Genomic DNA, 23,112 nt, shown 5'->3' on the forward strand with positions numbered 1-23,112 from the left:
CATCACATTTGCGATGAGTACCTCGCATTTGCGAGGTAATGCTGGCCTGGGCTCTTTCGCATTTGTGACATAAATCTCGCATTTGCGAGCCAGGTTTCGCAAATGCGAAGCCTGCAGGCCTGCAATATACCAGCTAAAATCTACAACATCCTAAGTCCAAATTCCACTCCGTGACCTATCCAAAACTCACCCGAGCCCTCGGGGCTCTAAACCAAACATGCATACCAACCTAAAAACATCATACGGACTTGCTCGTGCATTCAAATCACCAAAATAACATCAACAACTATGAATTTAGCATCAAAATCATGAAATTACTTAAGAAATAAGGTCCGATCCTCGTCATTTCTAGTTCGTTTCTCACCAATCTTCACAAACGCAACTTAAATCGCATATAAGACCTGTACTGGGCTCCGAAACCAGAATACGGGCCCGATACCATCAAATTTCAAACATATTTCATTTCCAAAAACTCATAAATATTCCAGAAAATAATTTTCTTCAAAAAAATTATTTCTCGGGCTTGGAACCTCGGAATTCGATTCCGGGCATACGCCCAAGTCCCATATTTTCCTTTGGACCCTCTGGGACCATCAAATCACTGGTCTGGGTCCATTTACCCAAAAAATTGTCCGTAGTCAACTTAAATTCATTTTAAAGGCAAAATTCATCATTTTCATAAAAATTCACATAATGGCTTTCCGGCTACACGCCTGAACTGTGCACGGAAATTGAGGTGAGACAGAAAGAGGTTTTTGAGGACTCGAAACGCAGAATTTATTTCTAAAACAAGTGATGACCTTACAATTTTCTTCTCTTACTACCGATATAATACTTGAATTGACAAATATTCGTGTCCAAATGTTCAGCAAAAAAGTATACAATGAAAAATATATCATGTGCAAATCTTCAAATCTTGTGTCTTATGCAAGATAAAAATTTTGTTCTGTGGAAAAGATTGTGTACATATTTTTAGAATTGTTATTAGTAATCTTAAAGATTCTATATAGCTGTTATAGTATAATTTTACAAAGAGCGTTCTACTATAAATATGGTTGTTGCCGTTATCGGTAAAAAACTATTACAGAGAGACAAAATATAACTTAAAAAATAGGTTCTAAGGAACACTTGGCTTTTAGAGTGAATGTCTGTTATATAAGGGTTCTGTTATAGAGATGTTTGACTGTACATTCGACGTTTTGCAATATCCCACGTAACAGAATAGGTAGTTGTAACTAGGAGAGGCAAATGGACGGGTCAGGTCGGATATGGTTCGAGTAAAAAATGAGTAATAAAAAAATAGATAAATTATCTGACCCGATCCATATTTAATACGGATAAAAAATGGGTTAACCGACGGATAATATGAGTAACCATATTATCCATAACTTCTTGCATATGATCACTTTTGGGAGAATTCGTAGTCTCCTAACTTGAGGAACCCCCAAGTTGAGGCTTTACAAATATAAAAGTTAAACTCATTGGTTAACCATTGGTTATCAATTTTCTAAATGAATAATATGGTTCTTATCAATATTTAACCCATTTTAAAAAAGTTCATTATCTAACCTATTTTTTAATGAATAATATGAGTGGTTATCAGTTTTTTTGAACCATTTTACCACCACTAATTGTAACAGTGTGACAAAATCATGATAAGATTTAACATTCAGAAAACAACAAATATTATCACACTGAAAGATTGTAACATTATTCTAATTATAAAACAAAGTGACATGACTTATTTTTCAAAAATTAAAGAGACATAGGGCGCCCCACCTCTTAATGTACAATACATTTTATTGGTGAGTAGTCAACATCATACTCTGATAAATAAATATCTTAGTTTAAACTTTTCATTTTCGTAACGACAAAATATCCAAAAAGATGTAGGAAAAGAATTGTAGCAGTCTTGAGACCTTTCATCTTTTTTGGACTGAACAAGGTTTGAAAAATTAGAGTTTTTGGCAAAAATCATCCTTAAACTGTGACTCAAATCAAGAGTACAATCTTATCTTATCCTAGTAAACAAAAACCATTCTTATACTATTTAAAATGTTGCAAGAATCATCTTTCCGTTAAATTTTATCACAAAAACTAACAACATCGTTCAAAAGACCATGTCCATCACGTGCCTTTTCCTCTCAATTTTCTAACATTATCCCTCTTGCCCAATCGACTTTTCCAAGAACGTGCTGACCGTCTTCTTTTTCCTTCTTAATTTTTGTTTCCTCCCTTTCTTCTTCTTCTTCTTCTTCTTCTTCTTCTTCTTCTTCTTCTTCTTCTTCAACAACAACAAAACTAGTAGGATGAACTAGGTACTGCTTATTTCTTCTTTAAAGTTGTTGCTATTTAATGAACAAAAATGGCCTACACTGAAATAACTTCTCCTTAAGTTGTCTTCTTATAACAAACAGATGATAACAAGAGATTGGCACGACCTTGAGGTGGAAGTGCATTATGATCATGTAAAATCTTATATTTGTGCCGAGCTTTGATGAGGGTGCCGATTCTCTTTGTGTCAGTTTTATTAGTCTACCTATAAATGAGAAAAATTAAAAGGTTCTAGCTCTAAATCAAGAACCTGAAAGTCTGAAACTAGATTAGTTCTCTTCCATTGTCGGAGTGAGTGGTTTCACAATAGTTGAGCTAAACCGAAGTTGGAGTCACATTTTAAAAACAAACCTTGCATCATCACCTCAAATTAAAGATATAATATCAAAATCTACCGTACGTGCAGTGAAATACATGTTGCTGCTTAGAAAGTCAAAACTCTTCCACTGTTTTTAAAGGCTTTGCACTTTCCTCTCCAAAAGGAAGGTAGCAAGAAATATTATAGTATGAGATCATAGAGTTCCAACTATCATACCATAGTTGGGTGTGAAGTTCATATGGAAAGAAACTTCTAGTTTTGAAGTCTTAGTCCTTTTTGGCAAAGGTGGAAGACGATTGGGTAGGCGGGACAATATTGAAAAATTGAGGAGAAAAGACACGTGATGGACATGATTTTTTGATAATGCTGTTAGTTTTTTGTGATAAAATTTAACGGAAGGATGATTCTTAGTATAATGATGATTTTTGTTTACTAGGATAAGACAAGAATGTACCCTTGCTTTGAGCTATAATTTAAGGATGATTTTTGCCAAAAACTCGAAAAATTATATTGCCGAACTTATCTTTTACACAATTTTAACTTACTAAGAGCCCTTATCTTTTTACTTTTTTTTTGAATTTTTTTTTTTTTTTTCGAAATCAATGTCTGGCCATAAAATTTCTAATTTTTACTTTAAGATGAATTTTGACATTTTTTAAAAATTTGAAAAAACTCCAAAAAATTATTTTTCAAAATTTTCACTCAGATCAGTCACAAAACTTCAAAAATAACCCAAAATTATATTCATGTCCAAACACAACTCTAATTTTCAAATACCATTTTCACTTAAAAAAAATTTTACTTTTTATTTTTAAATTTTATAATTCTTATATCCAAACGCTAACTAAGTTTTACTAAACACTAAACTGTACAAAGGAAAAGATAGAATAGACAAAAAGTTTAAAGGTATATCTACAAAATCAGCCTCCTTTAAATCGAATATTGGGAACACGTCCATTAAAAAAATAATCTGTTGAACTTAGACAAATATGGATTACTAAAACCATTAATCGGTCCTCCATGAGAAACTCTCCATCACATACTTTTACATAATATTCATGCTCCCCACGAGATAAAAGCAATTTTTGTCTCTAAATTATTCTTGACAAAAAATCATAGAAGAACTTTTTAAAATTTTTGTGAAAACTATGCTTCAAATTATTTTCTATTTCCAAAATATAACTTTGATTCAATTGTTAGACATCAAAATCTAGCTTGAAAATAAATATTTAAGTTGTACTTCTGGATTAATTTATTTCTTTTGTATCTTTTATGTAATTACTACTTCTTATATCCCAACTTATTTAATGTTTTTCGGATTTCGATAGTTAAACATTTCAATTTCGATCGTTAATTCGGACATAAAATATTTAATATTTGTAAATTAAAATTTACATATTTAAAAATTATATAAGTTATGAATATTTAACAATTTAAAGTCTTAAAAGGCATATGACTTTGATAGGATATTTTTATAAGTTGGGTGATTATCCAAGGAATTTATTCGGCGAAATGATGTATAGAAAGGTGGCAAAAGAATAATCACAAAGTTGAAAAGGACTTCTAGAGATTTCTCAAAATTTATGGCTTTTAAAAATAGGAATTTTTTAAACCCCTTCTTTTTTTCTTTTTCTTTTACCAATAAATTAAACCCACTTTCGAGTTCCGACAAGTATAAATTATCAATAATTCCGTTTCCACCCACATTATTGCTCCCTCCACCATACCCCAATTTCCACTCTTTATTCAAATCCACTAAAAACAAATTCTTCATTCACAAACAAAACATCGTAAAAGAATTCCTCAAATCCCAATACAATAGAAATGAGAGAAATCCTACATATACAAGGTGGTCAATGTGGCAACCAAATAGGTGCCAAATTCTGGGAAGTAATATGTGATGAACATGGCATTGACCAAACAGGAAGATACAACGGCGACTCCGATCTTCAGCTAGAACGAATCAACGTTTATTATAACGAAGCAAGTGGCGGCCGTTATGTTCCACGTGCTGTTTTAATGGACCTTGAACCTGGTACTATGGATTCTGTACGGTCCGGCCCGTTTGGTCAGATCTTTCGGCCCGATAACTTTGTTTTTGGTCAATCGGGTGCTGGTAATAATTGGGCTAAAGGACATTATACGGAAGGAGCTGAGTTGATTGATGCTGTTCTTGATGTTGTCCGGAAAGAGGCTGAGAATTGTGATTGTTTGCAAGGTTGTTTGTTTTTAATTTTTTTTTTTTTGCTTTTTTGTTTTTTGTGTTGATAAGCTGGATAGAGACGAAGGGTTGATAAAACTGTTAGAAGATATAATTAAGTAAATATAAGTGTGATTTTGATAACGACTTAAACTTTTAGATAAGATTGTTCCATGTTTCAACAAAAACGAGCCCTATATAGATTGAAATGAATACTGAGGATGCATATACCCGACCTCAATAAATTTGGGATTAACCGTTAAATTTAGTAATTTGTGCAATTTAATTTTTGGGTTTTTGCTGGAAGTATCGAATGGTTTTTGGGTATGTTGATTGATCGATAAATATGTTAGAATTTTCATTGATACCATTGATATGTTATCTGAAATTTGTTACATTTTTTACGTGTTGAATTTTGGAAATACAAAGATTTTGATTTGAGTTTGGAGGAAGTTGGGATTGAAATATGGGGTTGATATGATTCTGTTTGATATAGTATTTTTATTGTTGATTTTGAGGTCACTCATTTGCCTTCTTTTGGTGTTTATAAGTTCATTTCTTTATATAATTTCCCTGTCATGTTGTGCTAATGGTTACAGGCAGATATGGAGTTAAACTTTGAGTGGCTCAATTTTTATGTTCCTCACCGCTAAACCCAAAATTTTGCAATTATGGGTTCAGATTTTAATATTTATTTGTATTTTAATGATTTTCACACATATATATATATATATGCTTTGTGTAAGAGATAATGGTTCAGTTGAGCTCGTTGATTGTATATATGGTTCACACATATATATATCTACTTTGACGTGCAGGATTCCAAGTATGTCATTCTTTGGGTGGAGGAACAGGATCTGGTATGGGCACCCTTCTCATTTCCAAGATCAGAGAGGAGTATCCAGACCGAATGATGTTGACATTCTCGGTCTTTCCTTCTCCTAAAGTATCTGATACAGTTGTTGAGCCATACAATGCAACCCTTTCCGTTCATCAGCTCGTAGAAAATGCAGACGAATGCATGGTTTTGGACAATGAGGCGCTTTATGATATTTGTTTCCGTACATTGAAGCTTTCAACTCCCACATGTAAGTCTGATGACGTGTGTTGGCTGCTACTTTTTCTGCTGAATTGAGAACCAGATAGGAATTAGACATATCAGATAAAATTTTCCACCTCTTATTTCTAACATGTGAACTTCACTTGTCGCACATCTCCTTTTTCTGTAGGTAGGTATACGTGATTAAATAATTATAGCTGCAGGTTAACTCCTTATGTATTTACTTGTGAATCACTAATTTTGTGGTGGACTTGAGAATTTAGTGCCCTCTGCCAAAGGAAACTTTGGCATTTAAAGGCACCTGGGAACAAGCACATGATAAGAGAATTACTTGTTTTTTGGGGGGGTGGGGGGTGGGGGACTGGGTGCTTGATACATCCCACTAGCACATGTAACTTGTAACTCTGCCCGCTAAGGCTTTGTGGATGAGAAGAACACCCAGTGTTTTTTTTTTCTCTATTGGAATTTGAACCCTCATCTCGTCAGGCCTTTCCCATTGCATTGTCCACTAGCCTACTGTCGTTGATGCAAAAAAGATAGGTGTTCTTATTGTACACAATTGGTTTTCTTTGATGCTTATTTCTTTCTTGCACCATTTTTGCTGAACAAATGATCCAATTTAATGAATTAACTTCATTCTACCATGCCGCAGTTGGTGATCTTAACCATCTTATTTCTGCCACCATGAGTGGTGTCACATGCTGCCTTCGGTTCCCTGGACAGTTAAATTCTGACCTACGGAAACTTGCTGTTAACCTTATTCCGTTCCCGCGTCTCCACTTCTTTATGGTTGGGTTTGCTCCACTGACCTCTAGAGGCTCCCAGCAGTATCGCGCGCTCACAGTCCCTGAACTAACACAGCAAATGTGGGATGCCAAGAACATGATGTGTGCTGCCGACCCTCGTCATGGTCGTTATCTAACTGCCTCTGCCATGTTCCGTGGTAAGATGAGTACTAAGGAGGTTGATGAGCAGATGCTTAACGTCCAAAACAAGAATTCATCATACTTTGTCGAGTGGATTCCCAACAATGTCAAATCCAGTGTATGCGATATCCCACCCAAGGGTCTGAAGATGGCTTCAACCTTTATTGGAAATTCAACGGCTATTCAGGAGATGTTCAGGCGGGTGAGCGAGCAGTTCACAGCAATGTTTAGGCGCAAGGCTTTCTTGCATTGGTACACCGGTGAAGGAATGGACGAGATGGAATTCACCGAGGCTGAGAGTAACATGAATGACCTCGTGGCCGAGTACCAGCAATACCAGGATGCAACCGCTGATGACGAGGAATACGAAGAGGAAGAAGAGGACGTTGCCGCCTAAGGTATCTTTGAGTTCCTTCAGTTTGTCTAAAGCTTGCGATTTTTTGGCTTTCTGATGGATGCGTGGCTTTTCATCTGTGTGATGGACTAAGTAGATTGACCATTAATCGCTGTGATCTACTTATCGGTGTTTATTTACATTGATTTGTGATTATGGTTCAGTCAGTGCGAAGTGTGAAGTATGAGTGTTTGTCAAATGTTCTTGATTGTAAAGAAAGCAATATGGTATATATACACTTCTTTGTTTCATAAATTTTGTTCAACTTTACCTTGATGAGATGGAGAAATATATAGGTAGTGTTTGGTACAAAAACCCATTTTACTCTTATCCTTAATTTCATTTGTGGTTCCTTTACTTTCTGGATAATGCGTTTGGTTAGCACCTTTGCTGAATTAATTGGTTTCTTCAGCGTGGGGAAAAAGATAACGTCATGCATGCAACAAAATAAAGACCAAAGACCAAAGCAACGTTTCCTTTCTGCGATTCAACTTTGCCATTGTCATGTCTACAAAACAAAACAAAAAATGAAAAACGTGACTTGCGCATCAGATAATAAGGTAATTGGAGGTAAATATTAGGATAAACGTTAATTTGTAACCAGATAAAAATGGTAACTTATATATTATAATAGGATAAGCTATACCGGTTTTACAAACAGGTTGTCGTAATTACTATATTGTGTAATTATTAGGCTATCTAATTACTATCCTAATAATTACACCAATTCCAATTACCAAGTGGCTTTCCAAACAGATCCATAATGTTAGGTAATCGTCCTTGAATGTCAGAAGGGTAGAAAATCCCTGTTGCCGAAAAAATCTATTCTCTTTATATACCTTTCAGATGAGTATTAACTAGTAAATCCACGGGATTTTTGCTTAAATAAACTGGATAATTTAACTTAAATAAACCCAACAAGCACTTGGATATTTTCCTGCACTTTGAAATTTTCCTTTCAGAAATTCTCAGTCACATCAACGTCACTATTTTCCACAAACAATTGGTTTAAGTCTTTCTAATGCTTATAGATGAATTTGGGCATATATTGATGAAAGAATAAAAATCTAAATGTTTCGTGTGACCTCCCAACCTAGAATCCAGAGTCAAGAGAAATAGATGATAAAGCATATAAGTTACATAAGAATGGATTGACTTAAATTAAACACACCAACATATAAGAAAAGGGAAATAGAGAAAGTAGTGAGGGGACTTCAAAGTATAGGTGTTAATCGGGCCGGGCTGACCGTTTCCAACCCGGGTCAGCCCTGTTCAGCCCGTTACTGTTGCTTAATGTGCGGGCTGGGACGGGTTGGTTGGGGGCGGGTTTTGAACGAACATGTTTTGGATAACGGTGCATCGTACCCGCTAAGCATGTAACCCGTTAACGGGTTGTTACCGGGCTACAACCGTTATTAGCCCGGTTACCGTTACAGAAATTTTTTTAAAAAAATTATTTGGACCGTTGCCAACGGTCAAATTGAGAAATGGCCGTGGGGGAATGGCCAGATTTTGCAGAAATGGCCATTTCGGCCTCCCCCATTAAAAATATAGCCCTCTCACCCCTAATAATTGAAAATTTACATTTTTAACCTTTTAAAACCTATAAATAGCCCCCTTCTTCTTCTTCTTCTTCTTCTTCTTCTTCATTTTTTTCTCACAATTCACTCTCTTACTACTCTAATTCTCTCTCAATTCTCTCTTGATATTATTGTTCTTAAATTCTCAATTACTTATTATTTCAAGTTTCATCAATTATTTAGTTTGGCCATTACAAAATTATTATTATCAAATATCAAGTATTCAAGTGAAGTGTGGTATCAAGTACTATCAAGTATCAACTATCAAGTTTCGGTCTATCAATTGAAGTTTGATTTTTGATATCAAAATTAGTGCGGCATCCGGAATCCCGGTACACTCGTTACATCTCTTTCTCTTATTTGGTGTACACTTATTTTATTATTTAGAATTATTAATTTAATTTACATAATGGATTTACTTAGAGCAGCCAAAAAAGCGTGCACTAGTAGAAGTGGTAGTAAGAAAACTTCCAAAAAATCAAGAGGTGGTGTTGGTCCTTCTAGTAGCTTTACACATATTTCTGAAGTTCACCTGAAAATTTAAATGTAGATTATGAGCGAATGCAAGAAAATTATGGTATAGATGATGATTTAGATGATATTCAATCACCCGATAATCTTGAAACACCACCACCTACACCTAGTAATGCTAGTCAAACTCAAAATATTAGGGGTAGAACAAGTTGTCACGACCCTAAACCCAGACCTGGTCGTGATGACGCCTCTCGTGAAGACAAGGCCAGCCAACTAGTCCCAATTCAATTTTTAAACAGTTAAACATTAATAAAAAGTCTAAGCATGAGTAAATAAACCCAAAGACTAAGTAAAAGATTTTATAATGTGTGGAATACAATCCAAACACAGCCCAACACCGGGGTGTCACAAGTCACGAGCATCTACTAGGGTCTAAATACAACTGAAAAGTCTGAAATATGCAAAACACGGATTAATGAAATAAGGAGGGAGAAAAGCAGTGTTGGGAACCGCAACTACCTTGCTAAACTCTGATGACTCTGCCTCCGATCAGCTAATACCCACTACCGGGTTTAGAAATACCTGAATCTGCACACAAGGTGCAAGGAGTAAAGTGAGTACTCCAACTCAGTGAGTAATAATCATAACTAAAGTCTGAATGGTAAGAAATCACGAAAAGTGCATCAACATCCTGTATAGAAGCAGTACAAAACCAGTAAGAAAGCAATAAAGCTGTAAAATCTCTTAAAAAACATTTTAGCTCAATTTAACTTCTTTGAAAATGACTTTTCAACAGTTACGCAAATGAATGCAAAACAATTAATGCAGATAAGCACAGAAAATCCGCCCCTCGGGCACAAATATACAATTAAATAGGTAAATGACAAGCAAATAAGAAAGATAAGCACATAAGGTTCGCTCCTCGGGCACAGTGTCAACAATCCGCCCCTCGAGCAATATCTCAGAACAATACCAGCCCCTCGGGCAATCACATAGAACAATATCAGCCCCTCGGGCTATATCTCACATCACAATGGGTACCCGCGCTCACTGGGGGCGTGCAGACTCCTGAAAGGGCCCCTTACGGCCCAAGCGCAATATCAAGCCACCTCGTGGCATCATAAACAAGCTCTCAGCCTCATATCAATATCAACAACCCACCTCGTGGCGTACATATCTCAGGCCCTCAGCCTCGTAATCAAATCAGTGTATCACCGTTGCGGCGTGCAACCCGACCCAAAAGTATCCTCACAACACAGACCCTCGACCTTACTCAATCAAAAATCACATAAGCCACTCGGGCAACAGTAAAACATGATGCTCAGCCCAAAATATGATTTAAAATCTCATTTCAAGTGTTAAAGCAGAGTAAACATGGTTGAGTTTTGAAAACAGTAGAATATAACATGACTGAGTACAAGTTTAAAGTCAAAACAGTGAGAAAATAGCAATAAAAATCCCTGAAGGGTTCAAATAGTTGGCACGAAGCCCAAATATGGCATTCACCTTAAATAATGATGATAGCAAATAGATTTCAATCAAATATGCGGTAAAATCATCAATCGGGACGGACCAAGTCACAATTCCCAATAGTGCACGATCCCACGCTCGTCATCAAGCGTGTGCCTCACCTCAATATAGCACTTCGATGTGCAATCCGGGGTTTCAAACCCTCAGAACATCATTTACAATCATTACTCACCTCGATCCGGTTCAACCTCTAGTCCGCGATGCCTTCGCCCGCACAAATCGACCTCCGGATGCTCCAAATATAGCCACAATCAGTACATAATCATTAAAATATGCAAAGGGAACGAAGCCCACTCGAAAATATCCAATTTACATCTAAATCCCGAAATTGCTCAAACCTGACCCCCAGGCCCACGTCTCGAAACTCGATAAAATTAACATCAATGGAATCCTCATCCTCTCACGAGTTCATACATATCAAATTTACCAAAATCTCATCTGGTCACTCAAATTCTAAAAATTCATTCTCCAATTTCAAGCCATAAATTCCCAACTCTTCCTCTAGTTTTCCCCAAATTTTCATGGTTAAACAATGATATAATCACCATAAACACAAGGTATAAAGCCCAAGTAGCTTACCTCTGTAGATACACTTGATCCCCTCTTGAAATCACAGCTTGGAGCTCCAAAATCGCACAATAATGGTGAACAAATGACTGAAAATTGCGAAGGGGCATTTTTATACCTTCTGCCCAGCTCTTTCGCACCTGCGATCCAATAAGCACATCTGCGCCTCCGCTTCTGCGGAAAAACATCCACTTCTGCAGATTTCACTTATGATACCAGGACCCGCATCTGCGGTCAATCCACGCACATGTGGTACCGCATTTGCGGTCTCTCTCCCGCTTCTGCGAAAATCACTGCACAGCCGAAATTACGCATCTGCAATCACACTTCCGCATCTGCGGCTCCGCAATTGCGGTCCACATAGCCGCTTCTGCGGTTCCTGATGCTCAATCCCTTTTCCGCTTCTGCGACTAAAACTCCGCTTATGCGGCGCCGCACCTGCGGTCCCCAATCAGCAGGTGAGAAAATACCAAAAGCAGCAAATTCAGCAGCTACAACAAAATCTAAACTTCTCTGTCAACCATCCGAAATCACCCTGAGGCCCCCGGGACCTCAACCAAAAGCACCAACATATTCTAATACCTTATTCAAACTTGTTTCGATCATCGAAACAACTCAAACAACATCAAATCACCTAAAATACATCGGATTCAAGCCAAACTTTCTAAAATCTTCCGAATTTCGCTTTTGATAAAAAACCCAACCAAACCACGTCCGAATGACCTGAAATTTTGCACACATATCCTAAATGACACAACGGAACTACTGCAACTTCCATAATTCCATTCTAACCTCTATATCAAAATCTCACCTATCAACTGGAAAACGTCGAAATCTCAATTTCGCCAATTCAAGCCTAAACCTTTCACGGACTTCCAAAATGTATTCCGATCACGCTCCTAAGTCCCAAATCACCTAACGGAGCTAACCAAATCATAAAAAATCCGATCCGAGATCATCTACAAACAAGTCAAATCTTGGTCAAACCTTTCGAATTACAAGCTTCAAACTGAGAACTGTTCTTCCAAATTTCATTTCGATTACCCTAAAAACCAAAACCAATGATTTACATAAGTTATAATACATCACACAGGGCAGGTCACGCCCGAGAACTGACGAGCAAATTGCAAAAGCTCAAAACGACCGGTCGGGTCGTTACACAAGTAAGCCTCATCTCCCTATTAAGAAGAATTGACGATTAAGAAGTAAGTGTTGGATGTTTTTTGAAAGACTAGAAGATCAAAAAAATTATGTAAAATATAAAATTTGTAACGAACATTATAAACATGAGCCCGGTAATGGAGGGGGAACGGGTCAACTTCATAGGCATATGAAAGAGAAACACCCTCTTGATTGGGGAGTAGATGAGGAATCTGGGCAACAAAAACTTAACCCGAGTACTGGGGGTTATTTGGTAAATACAATATTAAGAAAGATCGAGAAGAATTAGCTAAAATGATTGTTTTAGGTTGTTTACCTTTTAGTTTTGCTTCTTCAGCCTATCTTGTTACTTATATTCAAAGAATTTATAACCCTATATTCAAAGGTATTCCTAGAAGTACTTGTAGAGCTGATATCTTTAGGCTTTTTGGACAATATCAGACATATATACGTTATTTGTTCGCAAGTTTTCCTTGTAGAGTTTCTCTTACTTCTGATATTGGTCGTGTTGTAAATGAAAATGATTATTTGACTGTTACATGCCATGGGATAGATGATAACTTTGTATGCAAAAACGTATTATTGCTTTTAAATATGATGAAGATCAAAGTCATACTAGTGCATTTATAAGTAATACTATCCATGAAATTGCTATATTTTATAATCTTGCAGAAAACGTTTTGTGTATGTCATTTGATAATGCTTCTAACAACAATGTTGCTATTACAATATTAAAATTGCATCTACACCCACCACTTCCTGAAATATTTCATGTTAGATGTGCATGTCATATTTATAACTTGATTGTGAAGAGTGGCCTTGAATTATTTATAGATGAAATCACTTTAGTTAGGAGAGCTGTTGGTGTAATTCAAGGAAATAATAGAAGTGCTAGATTAAATGCATTTAAGGAAAAATGTGTACACTATGGATTAAAACCAAGACTCATGCCTGAAGAAATAGTTACTAGGTGGAATTATACTTATTTATACTTAAGATGTTGTTATAAATATAGAATGCCTATAACTGAAATTGCTAATTCTCATTGTACCGATCCTAGCCGTTTGTTAACATCTAGAACTTGGGATGTCATTCATGATGTTGTACAATTTTCACAAAATTTTTATGTGGCTACACTTGAGTTTTCTCGAGCTTATTATCATACTATTGCAAATGGTTTAGTTCATATTGCTGAAATTTTTCTTTTACTACATAATTTGAAGAAAAAAGAAGGATATACTTCTGTTGTTGAATCTATGCTAGATAAGTTTAAAAACTATTTCTACTCAATTCCCCATATTTACCTAATTGGTGCTATTTTAAACCCTACTATCAAAATAATAAAGTGTCGCCAATTAATTAGAGCTTTATGTCACCAGAGCCCCTCACAAAGGATTTTCTACCACTGGGTTGGTGGAAGAACAACTCAAATCAATTTCTTGTTCTTTCAGTCATGGCTTGAGATGTGCTAAATGTGCCGATTTCAACAGTTGCATCAGAGAGCGCATTTAGCCAAGCAAGGTAGCAGTTAGGAGATACACGTCATTCATTGGGCAGCAACACTTTGGAAATTCTAGTGTGCTTAAGAGATTGGATAAGATCAGAATGGCGAAATCAAGGGCGTGCTGAGGTAGACAAAGAAGAGGACCAAGAAATTGGAGATATAATGGTTTATGGTTCCGATTCAACCAATGTCGGAAACCAAGAACCTCATATTGACATGGAAGAACTTACAAAAATGATGCAAAATATGTGATATACTATTTCTTATTTTTTATAATTGTTGTAAACTTTTAATTTGCAAGTTCAAAAATAAAAAAATCAAAAAAGAACTTGCAAATTAATTTGAAGTATTAAAAATATAAAATGAAAGCCTTTGGAGTTTGTTCCTTACATATTGCCTATTGGTCTTTTTAAATAATTTTTTGTAGCCACTTACTTTCTAATTTTAAATTTAAAACTTTAAACTTTAAACTTCAAAGTTTAATTCTAAGCCTTAAAAGTTTGCAAACAATGAAGTATCAATAACATTGAATAAGAAAAATAAAATTTAACTAAAAAAAATTATAGTAACCCGGCTCGCCCGAACCCGTTAAGCCCGAACCTGAATGGGCCCTAAATAACCCGAAAAAGTTCAACCCGCCCCCAGCCCGTTATCTCAGCCCATTAACCAACCCGGTCCGATAACGGACGGGCTGATTTTTTTCCGTTCAACCTGTCCCAGTCCTCCTGATAAACACCTTTACTTCAAACAGGTATATGCAGATTGCAGAGCACACTCTTAATTTATTTTTTTTACTTTTTTTTTTGTATGTGTGTGTAAAAAGTAATTCTGGTATGAACCTATAAGCACCTCAACTATTTTATTGGGTGCTGCCATCAGCACAAATATCGAATAACCCTATCAACCAAAGTAAAGACAAATGGAAATTTGCTGTCATTTGAACCTCGACGATTCCGTCCAAGCATGCTTGCTAAGGTGGATCCTAGAACTTCAAATACAAATTCATGGCAAAGATGCATTTGTAGCCTTTTTCACCAAAGTCAACCAAGTGGAATTTGATAATCCATATTAGTATGCTTTTTCTTGACTTCGAAAAACTGAGCGATAAAGCCGAACATATTTTATTATTGGTAAAACATGAGTAGAACTCAATTATCTCTCCCAATCACTTGCTAAATCTTCAATTAATCGATCCAATAGATTCACGAGGTGGCAAAGCAACCAATTTTTAGTATATATAAGAGCATCCAGTACTCGTGTTTACATTCTCATCAAGTTCAAATTGAAAATCCACTTGTATCAACGAGTATGTGGCAAAATAAAAGACATAACACCTAAAAGAGAAACTATATATACACTTGCCATTTCCACTGCAAGAAGGAACTTAATTAGCATCCTTTCCACTAACTTGAACATATATAGATTTTGGTTTGATAATGATGAAGACACATGTTGTAGCACATTTTAAACAATGTGAGAGCAATTTCCCTCTCCAATATATGCACATGAAATAAGTAATTCTCCCTCCCTCTTCCAATATAAATAGGTACAGTCAAGTCATTGGGGAAACACCTTTTAGTCATTCTTGCAACTCTGCTCCCCACTTGTGCTCTCGTTTTTTTGGATGGAAATAAAAGGAATTTTTTATTCCATTCTTATGATTCATAGTTGCACTCAACTTCTCCATGACAAGCTTACAAAAACACGTGCATCCTATAGCTTTTGATAGCAATTTACCCTATTATTAATTTGCTCATATGCCCTACGAGATATCACCATTCCTATAGTTACTGATTTATAGAAGCTATTGGTATGTATTCAATCATAACTCTAAAAATGCTACTTTTTCCAGCAGAAAGACCATAAGCATCTTCAATTCAAGCAACTATTTGCCACTATTTTTTCGGATAATCTCGACCAAGATATCCCAAATTTCTGTACTATCACTTCTCAACAGCAATATAATCGGAGGCGGATCCAGAATTTAAGGCTTATGGGTTCCTATCGTAATTTTAGATTAATATGCAATAATATATAACTGGGTTCACAGTTAGATATTTACAAATATTTAGTGAATTTCTTAATATAAATACAGGGTCTACGCAAAAGTTATTGGGTTCACAGGAACTCGTATTGTAAGCTCTAGGTCCGCCCCTAAATATAATTACCCCATGGCTGTAGAATTAGAAGAAACTCAACAAAGGAGTACTAAGGAAGATATTTCACCTATCAAGAGTAGGAGGGTTGTACGAGTAAGATTATAAGCTAGTCAAACTAGCCAGCTTGTAACTCTTTTCTAACTTATTTATATGTTTGGGAACATTAAAGTTGTTTATAAGCCAAATTAGTCAAAAGCCATAAGTTGGTCATCTACAACTTACGATATTTCAGCTTATAAGCAGGGCAAATCTACATGGAGTATGGTGCACGCGAACCCATGCTCTCCCTTCCAACCATATATATTACTATTGCAAATCTTATGAGTTCGGAAACAAAGTAACGTGTAAAACTCGAAAAAGAAACCAAAATAATGTACAAAAATAGGACAATATTACATATATCACATGTCATGCATGTGTTATATAAGTGTAGGCTAACAACCCTTCACTAAACAGACTTTGCTGCATAGTTGGATTATGGGGTTAATTTTATTTTGAAATTTTTTTTAGGAGAAAAAAAATAAAAAATTGACGCACTGTTCAGAATTGAGCCTAGGACCAATGGAAGGTCAAGAAACCAAAGGGACCACCGGACCAGGACACCCATGTTTGTCAACAACTTCAACCTGTTATAACTTTACTCCTATTCTTTTTAAAACAATTATTACATCATATAATTTTGTAAAAATATCCAGCGAATCAGTGTGGGATTACACCACTTTCATGAACGTAAATCCGCCCCTGAACCCAGTCTAATGTCCGTTAGCTAAGTTAGATGTGACGACCCGGCCGGTCATCTTATGTATTGTAGCCTTGTTCGCCTATTTATTACTTATTCTATGTTCACTTGTGGTCAGAGGTGCACCTATAGTGGAGGATGCGGGATCACCGGATCCCGTTAGGCTCAACAAAAATCATGTATATATAGATTTTATGTGTACTGTATATCCCGATAGGACCCCTTAAATAATTTACTTGGGCCCCTAAAAACAAAAGCTGGTCGGCAACAGTGATTGAGCTGCTAGTTTAAGCACCTTTCCAGCTTTCCTTAATCCTTACTGGTCTTGTGCTCGAGACCTAGTTCAAGAAAATCTTTTTTTTTCTTTTATATTTTTGGATTCGATGATAGTTTATATCCTTTAACCTTGCAGGTTTCGAAACCTTGGCCTCTTACGCAAAATTGAAGGCTTCATTACAAACCTAGTAGACCAGTTTTGTCAAAATATTTTATAACAAAATACTGATAACAATATTGTTTTTGCATATACATACATATATATATAAAAAAGAAAATTAACGAAGTAGTGTCGGACGACACTGCTTCTATCAACATTGCTTCCCTATTTTGCAAAGTAATCTTTCGCTCTTTGCTTAGTGCTTTTTCTTTCTTTTAAAATTTCTGGTTGTTTATATATTGCGGATAAGTTGTCATACTTATTAATTTCTTAAAGAACTGCACACAAAAAGGTTAGTGGTGCGTCGCGCTCAAATCTTGGGTTCGCCTCTACTTGTGGTTACATGACTTGCCGGAGTGGTTGTTTAGTTCCGGGGATGTTTCAGAGTAAATTGAGACACTAGTGCAATTGTTGGAAGCTTAAGTTGGAAGAGTTGACAGAATGTTGACTTTTGTCTAAACGACTCCGAACTGAAGTTTTGATGGTTCCGATAACTTCGTATGTTGATTTTGGACTTAGGCGTATGTCAGAATTTGGATTAGGAAATCCGTAGATCGTTTCGGCTTGAATTGTCGAAAGTGGAAAGTTGAAGGTTTTGAAGGTTAAGAAATTTGACCGAGAGTTGACTATGTTGATACCGGGCTTGATCTTGGTTCTAGGAGTTGGACTAGTTAAAAAACAAAGATACTTGTGTTTAATATTAAGTTTTTAAAGCTTATCTGTTAATATTATTTATTTGAAAGTATTAATCTGATGCGTCATCATGTTAAATGTGGGAATTTTACTTATTCGATTAAGGAACATGGTTTGGCTAATAAATCTATGAGCTTTAATTTTATAAACTTTAATTATAACCATTTCATTAGGCATGGTTAAGAATGTTGACTTGAGATTTTTTTTTGAGATTTGTTCACAATAATATTATTGACTAATTTAATAATGCTACCTATATATCTTGAAAGTTAACATTAAGAAAAAATTTAAATGTACGAATATATTATAAAAATAATAAATTAAACATGATTAAGTTATTTTAATTATAAGTATAATATCTTGGTAAAAATATGTTATATAGGGGTATATAATATAGAAGGTATTGCATAAATGAGAGGATTTATAATGTTAATATAATAGGCTTTTTAGGTGAGAGTTTTATAAAATTTGGTCAAAGTGGCTATTGTGATAACTAAAGCATAATAAAATAATTTTTGTGTAACAAAAGAAAGAAGTATGACTTTTGGGTAAGAAACACAAAGTTGCATGACTTAGACTTTTACGTAATAAAAAAAATAACTTTTGGATAATGAATATAAAACTGAATGATCACCCATGATATTTACTCCAAAATTCATAAAGATCTTGAATTTTGACAAAGAAGAACCGATATATTGATATTCTCTTCAACTCTGTATCCTAACTCAGGGCTTTGTAATTTCCTCTAGTCTAAGCAAATCTATCATAATTTTGGCACATCTTCTTGGTGAAATTATTAATAAAATTTATTTTGACTCATCAAAAGAGCAACTGGAGCTGACTAAGGACATGACCCTTGATAGGAGGGTGTGGAAGTCTAAGATTAGGGTAGAAAGTTAGTAGGTAGTTGAAGCGTTTCTCTTTGTCTTACTCAGTTCGCTAGCATTAATGTTAATATGATTTCCTTTTATTCATAGATTGCTATTATTACCTAGAGTTGAAGTGCTTTCTTGGCTTCATTCTTAGCTTTATCTTCTTGTTGTTCATACTTGTTGCCACTACTCTTTTCATCCTTTCTCCAATCGAGGGTCTATCAGAAATAACCTCTCTGCCTTCCCAAGATAGGGGTAAGGCTGCCTACACCTTACCCTCCCAGACCCTACTTGTGAGAAATCACTGGGTTTGATGTTGTTGTTGTCACCATATCGAAGAGCCATCACTATGAAATCAGTCAAACTTGAGAAAATCTACTCTAATAGAAGTTGCAGTGGCTCCCCCAGGTAAAAGTATAAATTGGAGATCTCAAACAGTGAATGCCAAAATATAGGTCATGACCACTCATTCACTATAGCCCATGGCCACTCAATCAGACGGTGAAGGGGAAAAAGAAGGTCAATAAAGCAAGCATAGTTACAGTCAATTACGACTACTTAATATTAATATCAATCTATTTGTTGTGGCAACTATTTGACATAATAGTTTCTGAAAACGAATGAGCCATTGTTTCAGACACCAGCAAGAAAATAGGGCAGGGTTGGCATTCAAGAAAGAAGCCAAAAATATACAATGTATAACAGAGAAATTTAGGCAGAAGCTGATCATTCAAGAATAAGAAGCTAACACATTGAGAACAACAAACAAAAAAGTGATAGTAATCCTGCTGAACTCCAAGCATAAGGACCTAAACAATGAACTGAAAGTGTGTATCAACAACAAAAATAAGAAAAACAAAATGTTCGTTATCATGAAACGGGATTAAATATCCCAATCCCCCGGCATCCTTTTACGTTTGAAGGTCTTAACTCAAAAACCTATTCTTGTGACATCGGGTGTTTCATATCTCCGGAAAAACTGAACACAAGAAAAACATGGTTCCCAAGGGAATAAGCTAAGTTTAACCATACTCACTGCAATTTATCACCGGGACTGAGAAAGGCAAAAGGACTAATGGGGTCAACTATTATGCAGAACAAAGAACAATGCAGCATTGATTCAGATTTCAGCCACATCAGTATAACAAAGTTAATCACGTTTCAGTAACTTTACAAGACATAATACAAGATCTCTGGCTAAGTGATCAACCAAAGGTTGAACTCTCCATCAAAGTAAAGCTCTAAAGATCAAAGGAAGGCTTAAACAGCACTTCACACATCACTATCAACATAAGCCTTCTCAAGGGCTTTCTATGAATGAGTTAAAAAGATTCTAACTGAACATTTTAGGAATAGACCTGATGATCACGGGTAGCTTTGCGTATCTTCTGATTCCTTCACCTCGTCTCGACATCAGGCAACATGTTAAAGTAACGACGAGTGCAAGAACCCGACCTCCAATAAGGCCAACTAGAACAACCAAAAGGAGAACAATATACATAGAATTATGCTCTATTTCAGTAAAACCATCTTCCCCGACTATGGTTGCCTTATCAATACCTTTAAATGATCCTCCAACGCTAGCATCACTAAGTCCATTAGATGATTCTCCAGTACTACCAACAACCTCAACAATATCTGTTTTATGATCTATTCTACTTGCCACCGATGATACATCGGATTTCATTTTCTGTTCACAATTAGAACCTACAATTTCATTCCTTCCTTCATTGAGGATCATATGATGACTCTCCGATGCTGAACCTTTCTTCTTTCTAAACTTCTTCGGAACAAGCTTCTTCATTTTCGATTTCATCTTCGCCCTATGAGATTTCTTTTCCTTGGATTCAGATAAATCACATCTAAATTCCTCTCCTTTCTCCATTACAACCCCCTCTACATCCACTCCTTCACATTTCAATTTGCCATCACAAATACATTGACTTTCCTCTTCATAAGGCTCCTCTAGAACTTCAATTTCCTGAAATTCAGAACCAGCATCCTTTGACAATTCATGATCCCACAATGGCGCCTTAAAAACACAATCTTCATCTACCTCTAATTCAGCCACTTTGGCCCTAAAGATCCCCTGTATCACCAATCCAACCCTCCTTTGTACTGGAGAAAAGAATCCATACAAACTTTTCCCTAAATATTCCAAGAAAAACAACAAGAAGGCCGACACAGTAATCCCCAGCACAAGATTATTCATCCCTAGAACCAAAACCACCACCATAAACATCTTCAAAACCCCCACTACCAACCCCTGATTCATACTTAAAAGATCAGATTTTTTTTCAACTTCAGGGATCAAAGGGGAAACCGTATCATCAATCAGCCCCTCAACAGAGGAAGTAATAGTGATAGGAGAAGGGGGTGGTGGGGGTGAAGGAGAGGGAATTGGAGAGCACAGAGAAAGAGGTTTCTTGGTTTTCTTCTTGAATCTAGAGCGATTCTTGACGACAAGATCAACAAGGGAAGTAGGGAAACCGGTTTCCACCATAAGAGGAGATGATCCAGCACCTCTTTGAGAATTCATTACATGCTCCTTCACCATTTGTGATAGACTTGCCCCCTTCTTCACCTTCTTCCATGGAAATAAAGGCATTCTTCAATCCACCCTTTTCTTCAAAGAAAATTGAATTTGGGTTTTTGTTAAAGGGGATAAATCTCAAGGCTTTGAATCAAATTCAAAGCATAACAGGTGGAGATGCAATTTCCATACATATACACCGACCCAGAAAAAGGGAAATCTTGAAGAAAAAAACCAAGGAAAATTACAAGGGGATGAAGAGGTTGCGGTTATGATTATAGGGACATGGCATGATCTTGTGACAATAAAAATAATTAATAATAATAGGAAAAGATTTATTGTCTGCCCACGCGTATGTATGTAGGTAAAAATAGAAGAAAAAGAAATTGAAGGGACAAACAAACAATCCAAGAAGAGGTGGTTCTTTACCCCCAACTAATCAATGGATTGTGTTGTTGGTAAAGAGAAACCAAAACTGAAACCCTATTTAGCAGATTTTAAGGGAGGGGTACACTTCCTTTAATGGTTTGCTTTTGTTTTTTTCTTCCCGACATTAATGCTAAACCAAAGTCTTTTAGGACATGGTTAATTAAATATTTTTACTTTTATTAGGAAAAACTACCGAAAAGATTTTACTTGTTTCAAAAACATGTCAATTTCGTTACAAACTGAAAAGGTTATTAATGATTTTCTATACAAAATTTGTTTCTAATAAGTAGTACTGTTTATTGAAGATATTGTTTAAAAATAAATTTAAGCACCGTTTAAAAATTAATGTCACCTAAACTATTGTAGTCAGTCAATGGAGAATTTCAGTAGATTTTACGCTGGACTTGGTCAACACTGGTGTGAGCTTATTTTGACCTTAAATAATTCATTTTCCACATTGCTTGACCACCAAACTAGCATTTTTAATTCTGCCGGCAATCATACGCAGTACTTATTAAAGACACCAGCATACGTACTTTGCTGGGATCACTTTAATTTATTTTTTTTTGTTTGTCTGAAATAAATTATGGATGAGATGACTGATACTTTTAATAAATAAAAAGCAAAAGGGATTAGACCAAAATTTCTACAAGAATTTATCTTTAATTGTCCGTTCTTATCAGTGATGTATAATTTAGAACTTGACAAATGGTGCGGTCCTACATAGCAGTCCAATGGCGGTTGACATAATTTCCATTCAGAAATTTAACATCTAATTTGAACCTATATATAAGTATAATTTTTCAATGAAACGGGTTGAAGAACCTCTAGCTCCGCCCATGCAGTCGTCAATTAGTTTGTTTGGTTTCCTAGTTTCATCTTTCTTCAGCTTTTGTAATTTAATTTCGTCAGTAAAACTTAATAATAGTAAGGAAAACGGTAAAAACAATTAGGTAGACGTAAAAATTAAAGTATTACTTGATCTTAATTTTAGGCTGAATTTTTTAAAGAAAACAAAATGCAATATATACAACAAAATGAGGTATTGATAATGGCAAAATGCTAAAGGAAGCCCTAATTTGTTAGACAGTATGCACATTTGTGTTCAAATAAATATGCACATTCGATTTTGAGTATGGGTTATTAAAAGGAAAAAGTAATTATTGAACTGAGTGCTAATAGCTTTACGGGACATACGAACA

The 23,112-nt window shown here is 35.6% G+C and overlaps 2 protein-coding genes across 2 annotated transcripts; one reads left to right on the plus strand and one right to left on the minus strand.

The window, feature by feature from the left end:
• The first annotated feature begins 4,358 nt into the window (after positions 1-4,358).
• Positions 4,359-7,488, plus strand: LOC104239709 (tubulin beta-3 chain). Its single transcript, XM_009794426.2, has 3 exons — positions 4,359-4,871; positions 5,672-5,941; positions 6,566-7,488. Exons 1-3 carry the CDS (start codon positions 4,478-4,480, stop codon positions 7,234-7,236), a joined length of 1,335 nt encoding a protein of 444 aa, XP_009792728.1. The 5' UTR covers positions 4,359-4,477; the 3' UTR covers positions 7,237-7,488.
• Positions 7,489-20,036: 12,548 nt separating this feature from the next.
• Positions 20,037-21,982, minus strand: LOC104239708 (uncharacterized). Its single transcript, XM_009794425.2, has one exon. It carries the CDS (start codon positions 21,554-21,556, stop codon positions 20,282-20,284), a length of 1,275 nt encoding a protein of 424 aa, XP_009792727.1. The 5' UTR covers positions 21,557-21,982; the 3' UTR covers positions 20,037-20,281.
• Positions 21,983-23,112: the final 1,130 nt, after the last annotated feature.

This window comes from Nicotiana sylvestris, chromosome 2 (genome assembly GCF_000393655.2).
Source record: "Nicotiana sylvestris chromosome 2, ASM39365v2, whole genome shotgun sequence".
Lineage (NCBI taxonomy): Eukaryota > Viridiplantae > Streptophyta > Magnoliopsida > Solanales > Solanaceae > Nicotiana > Nicotiana sylvestris.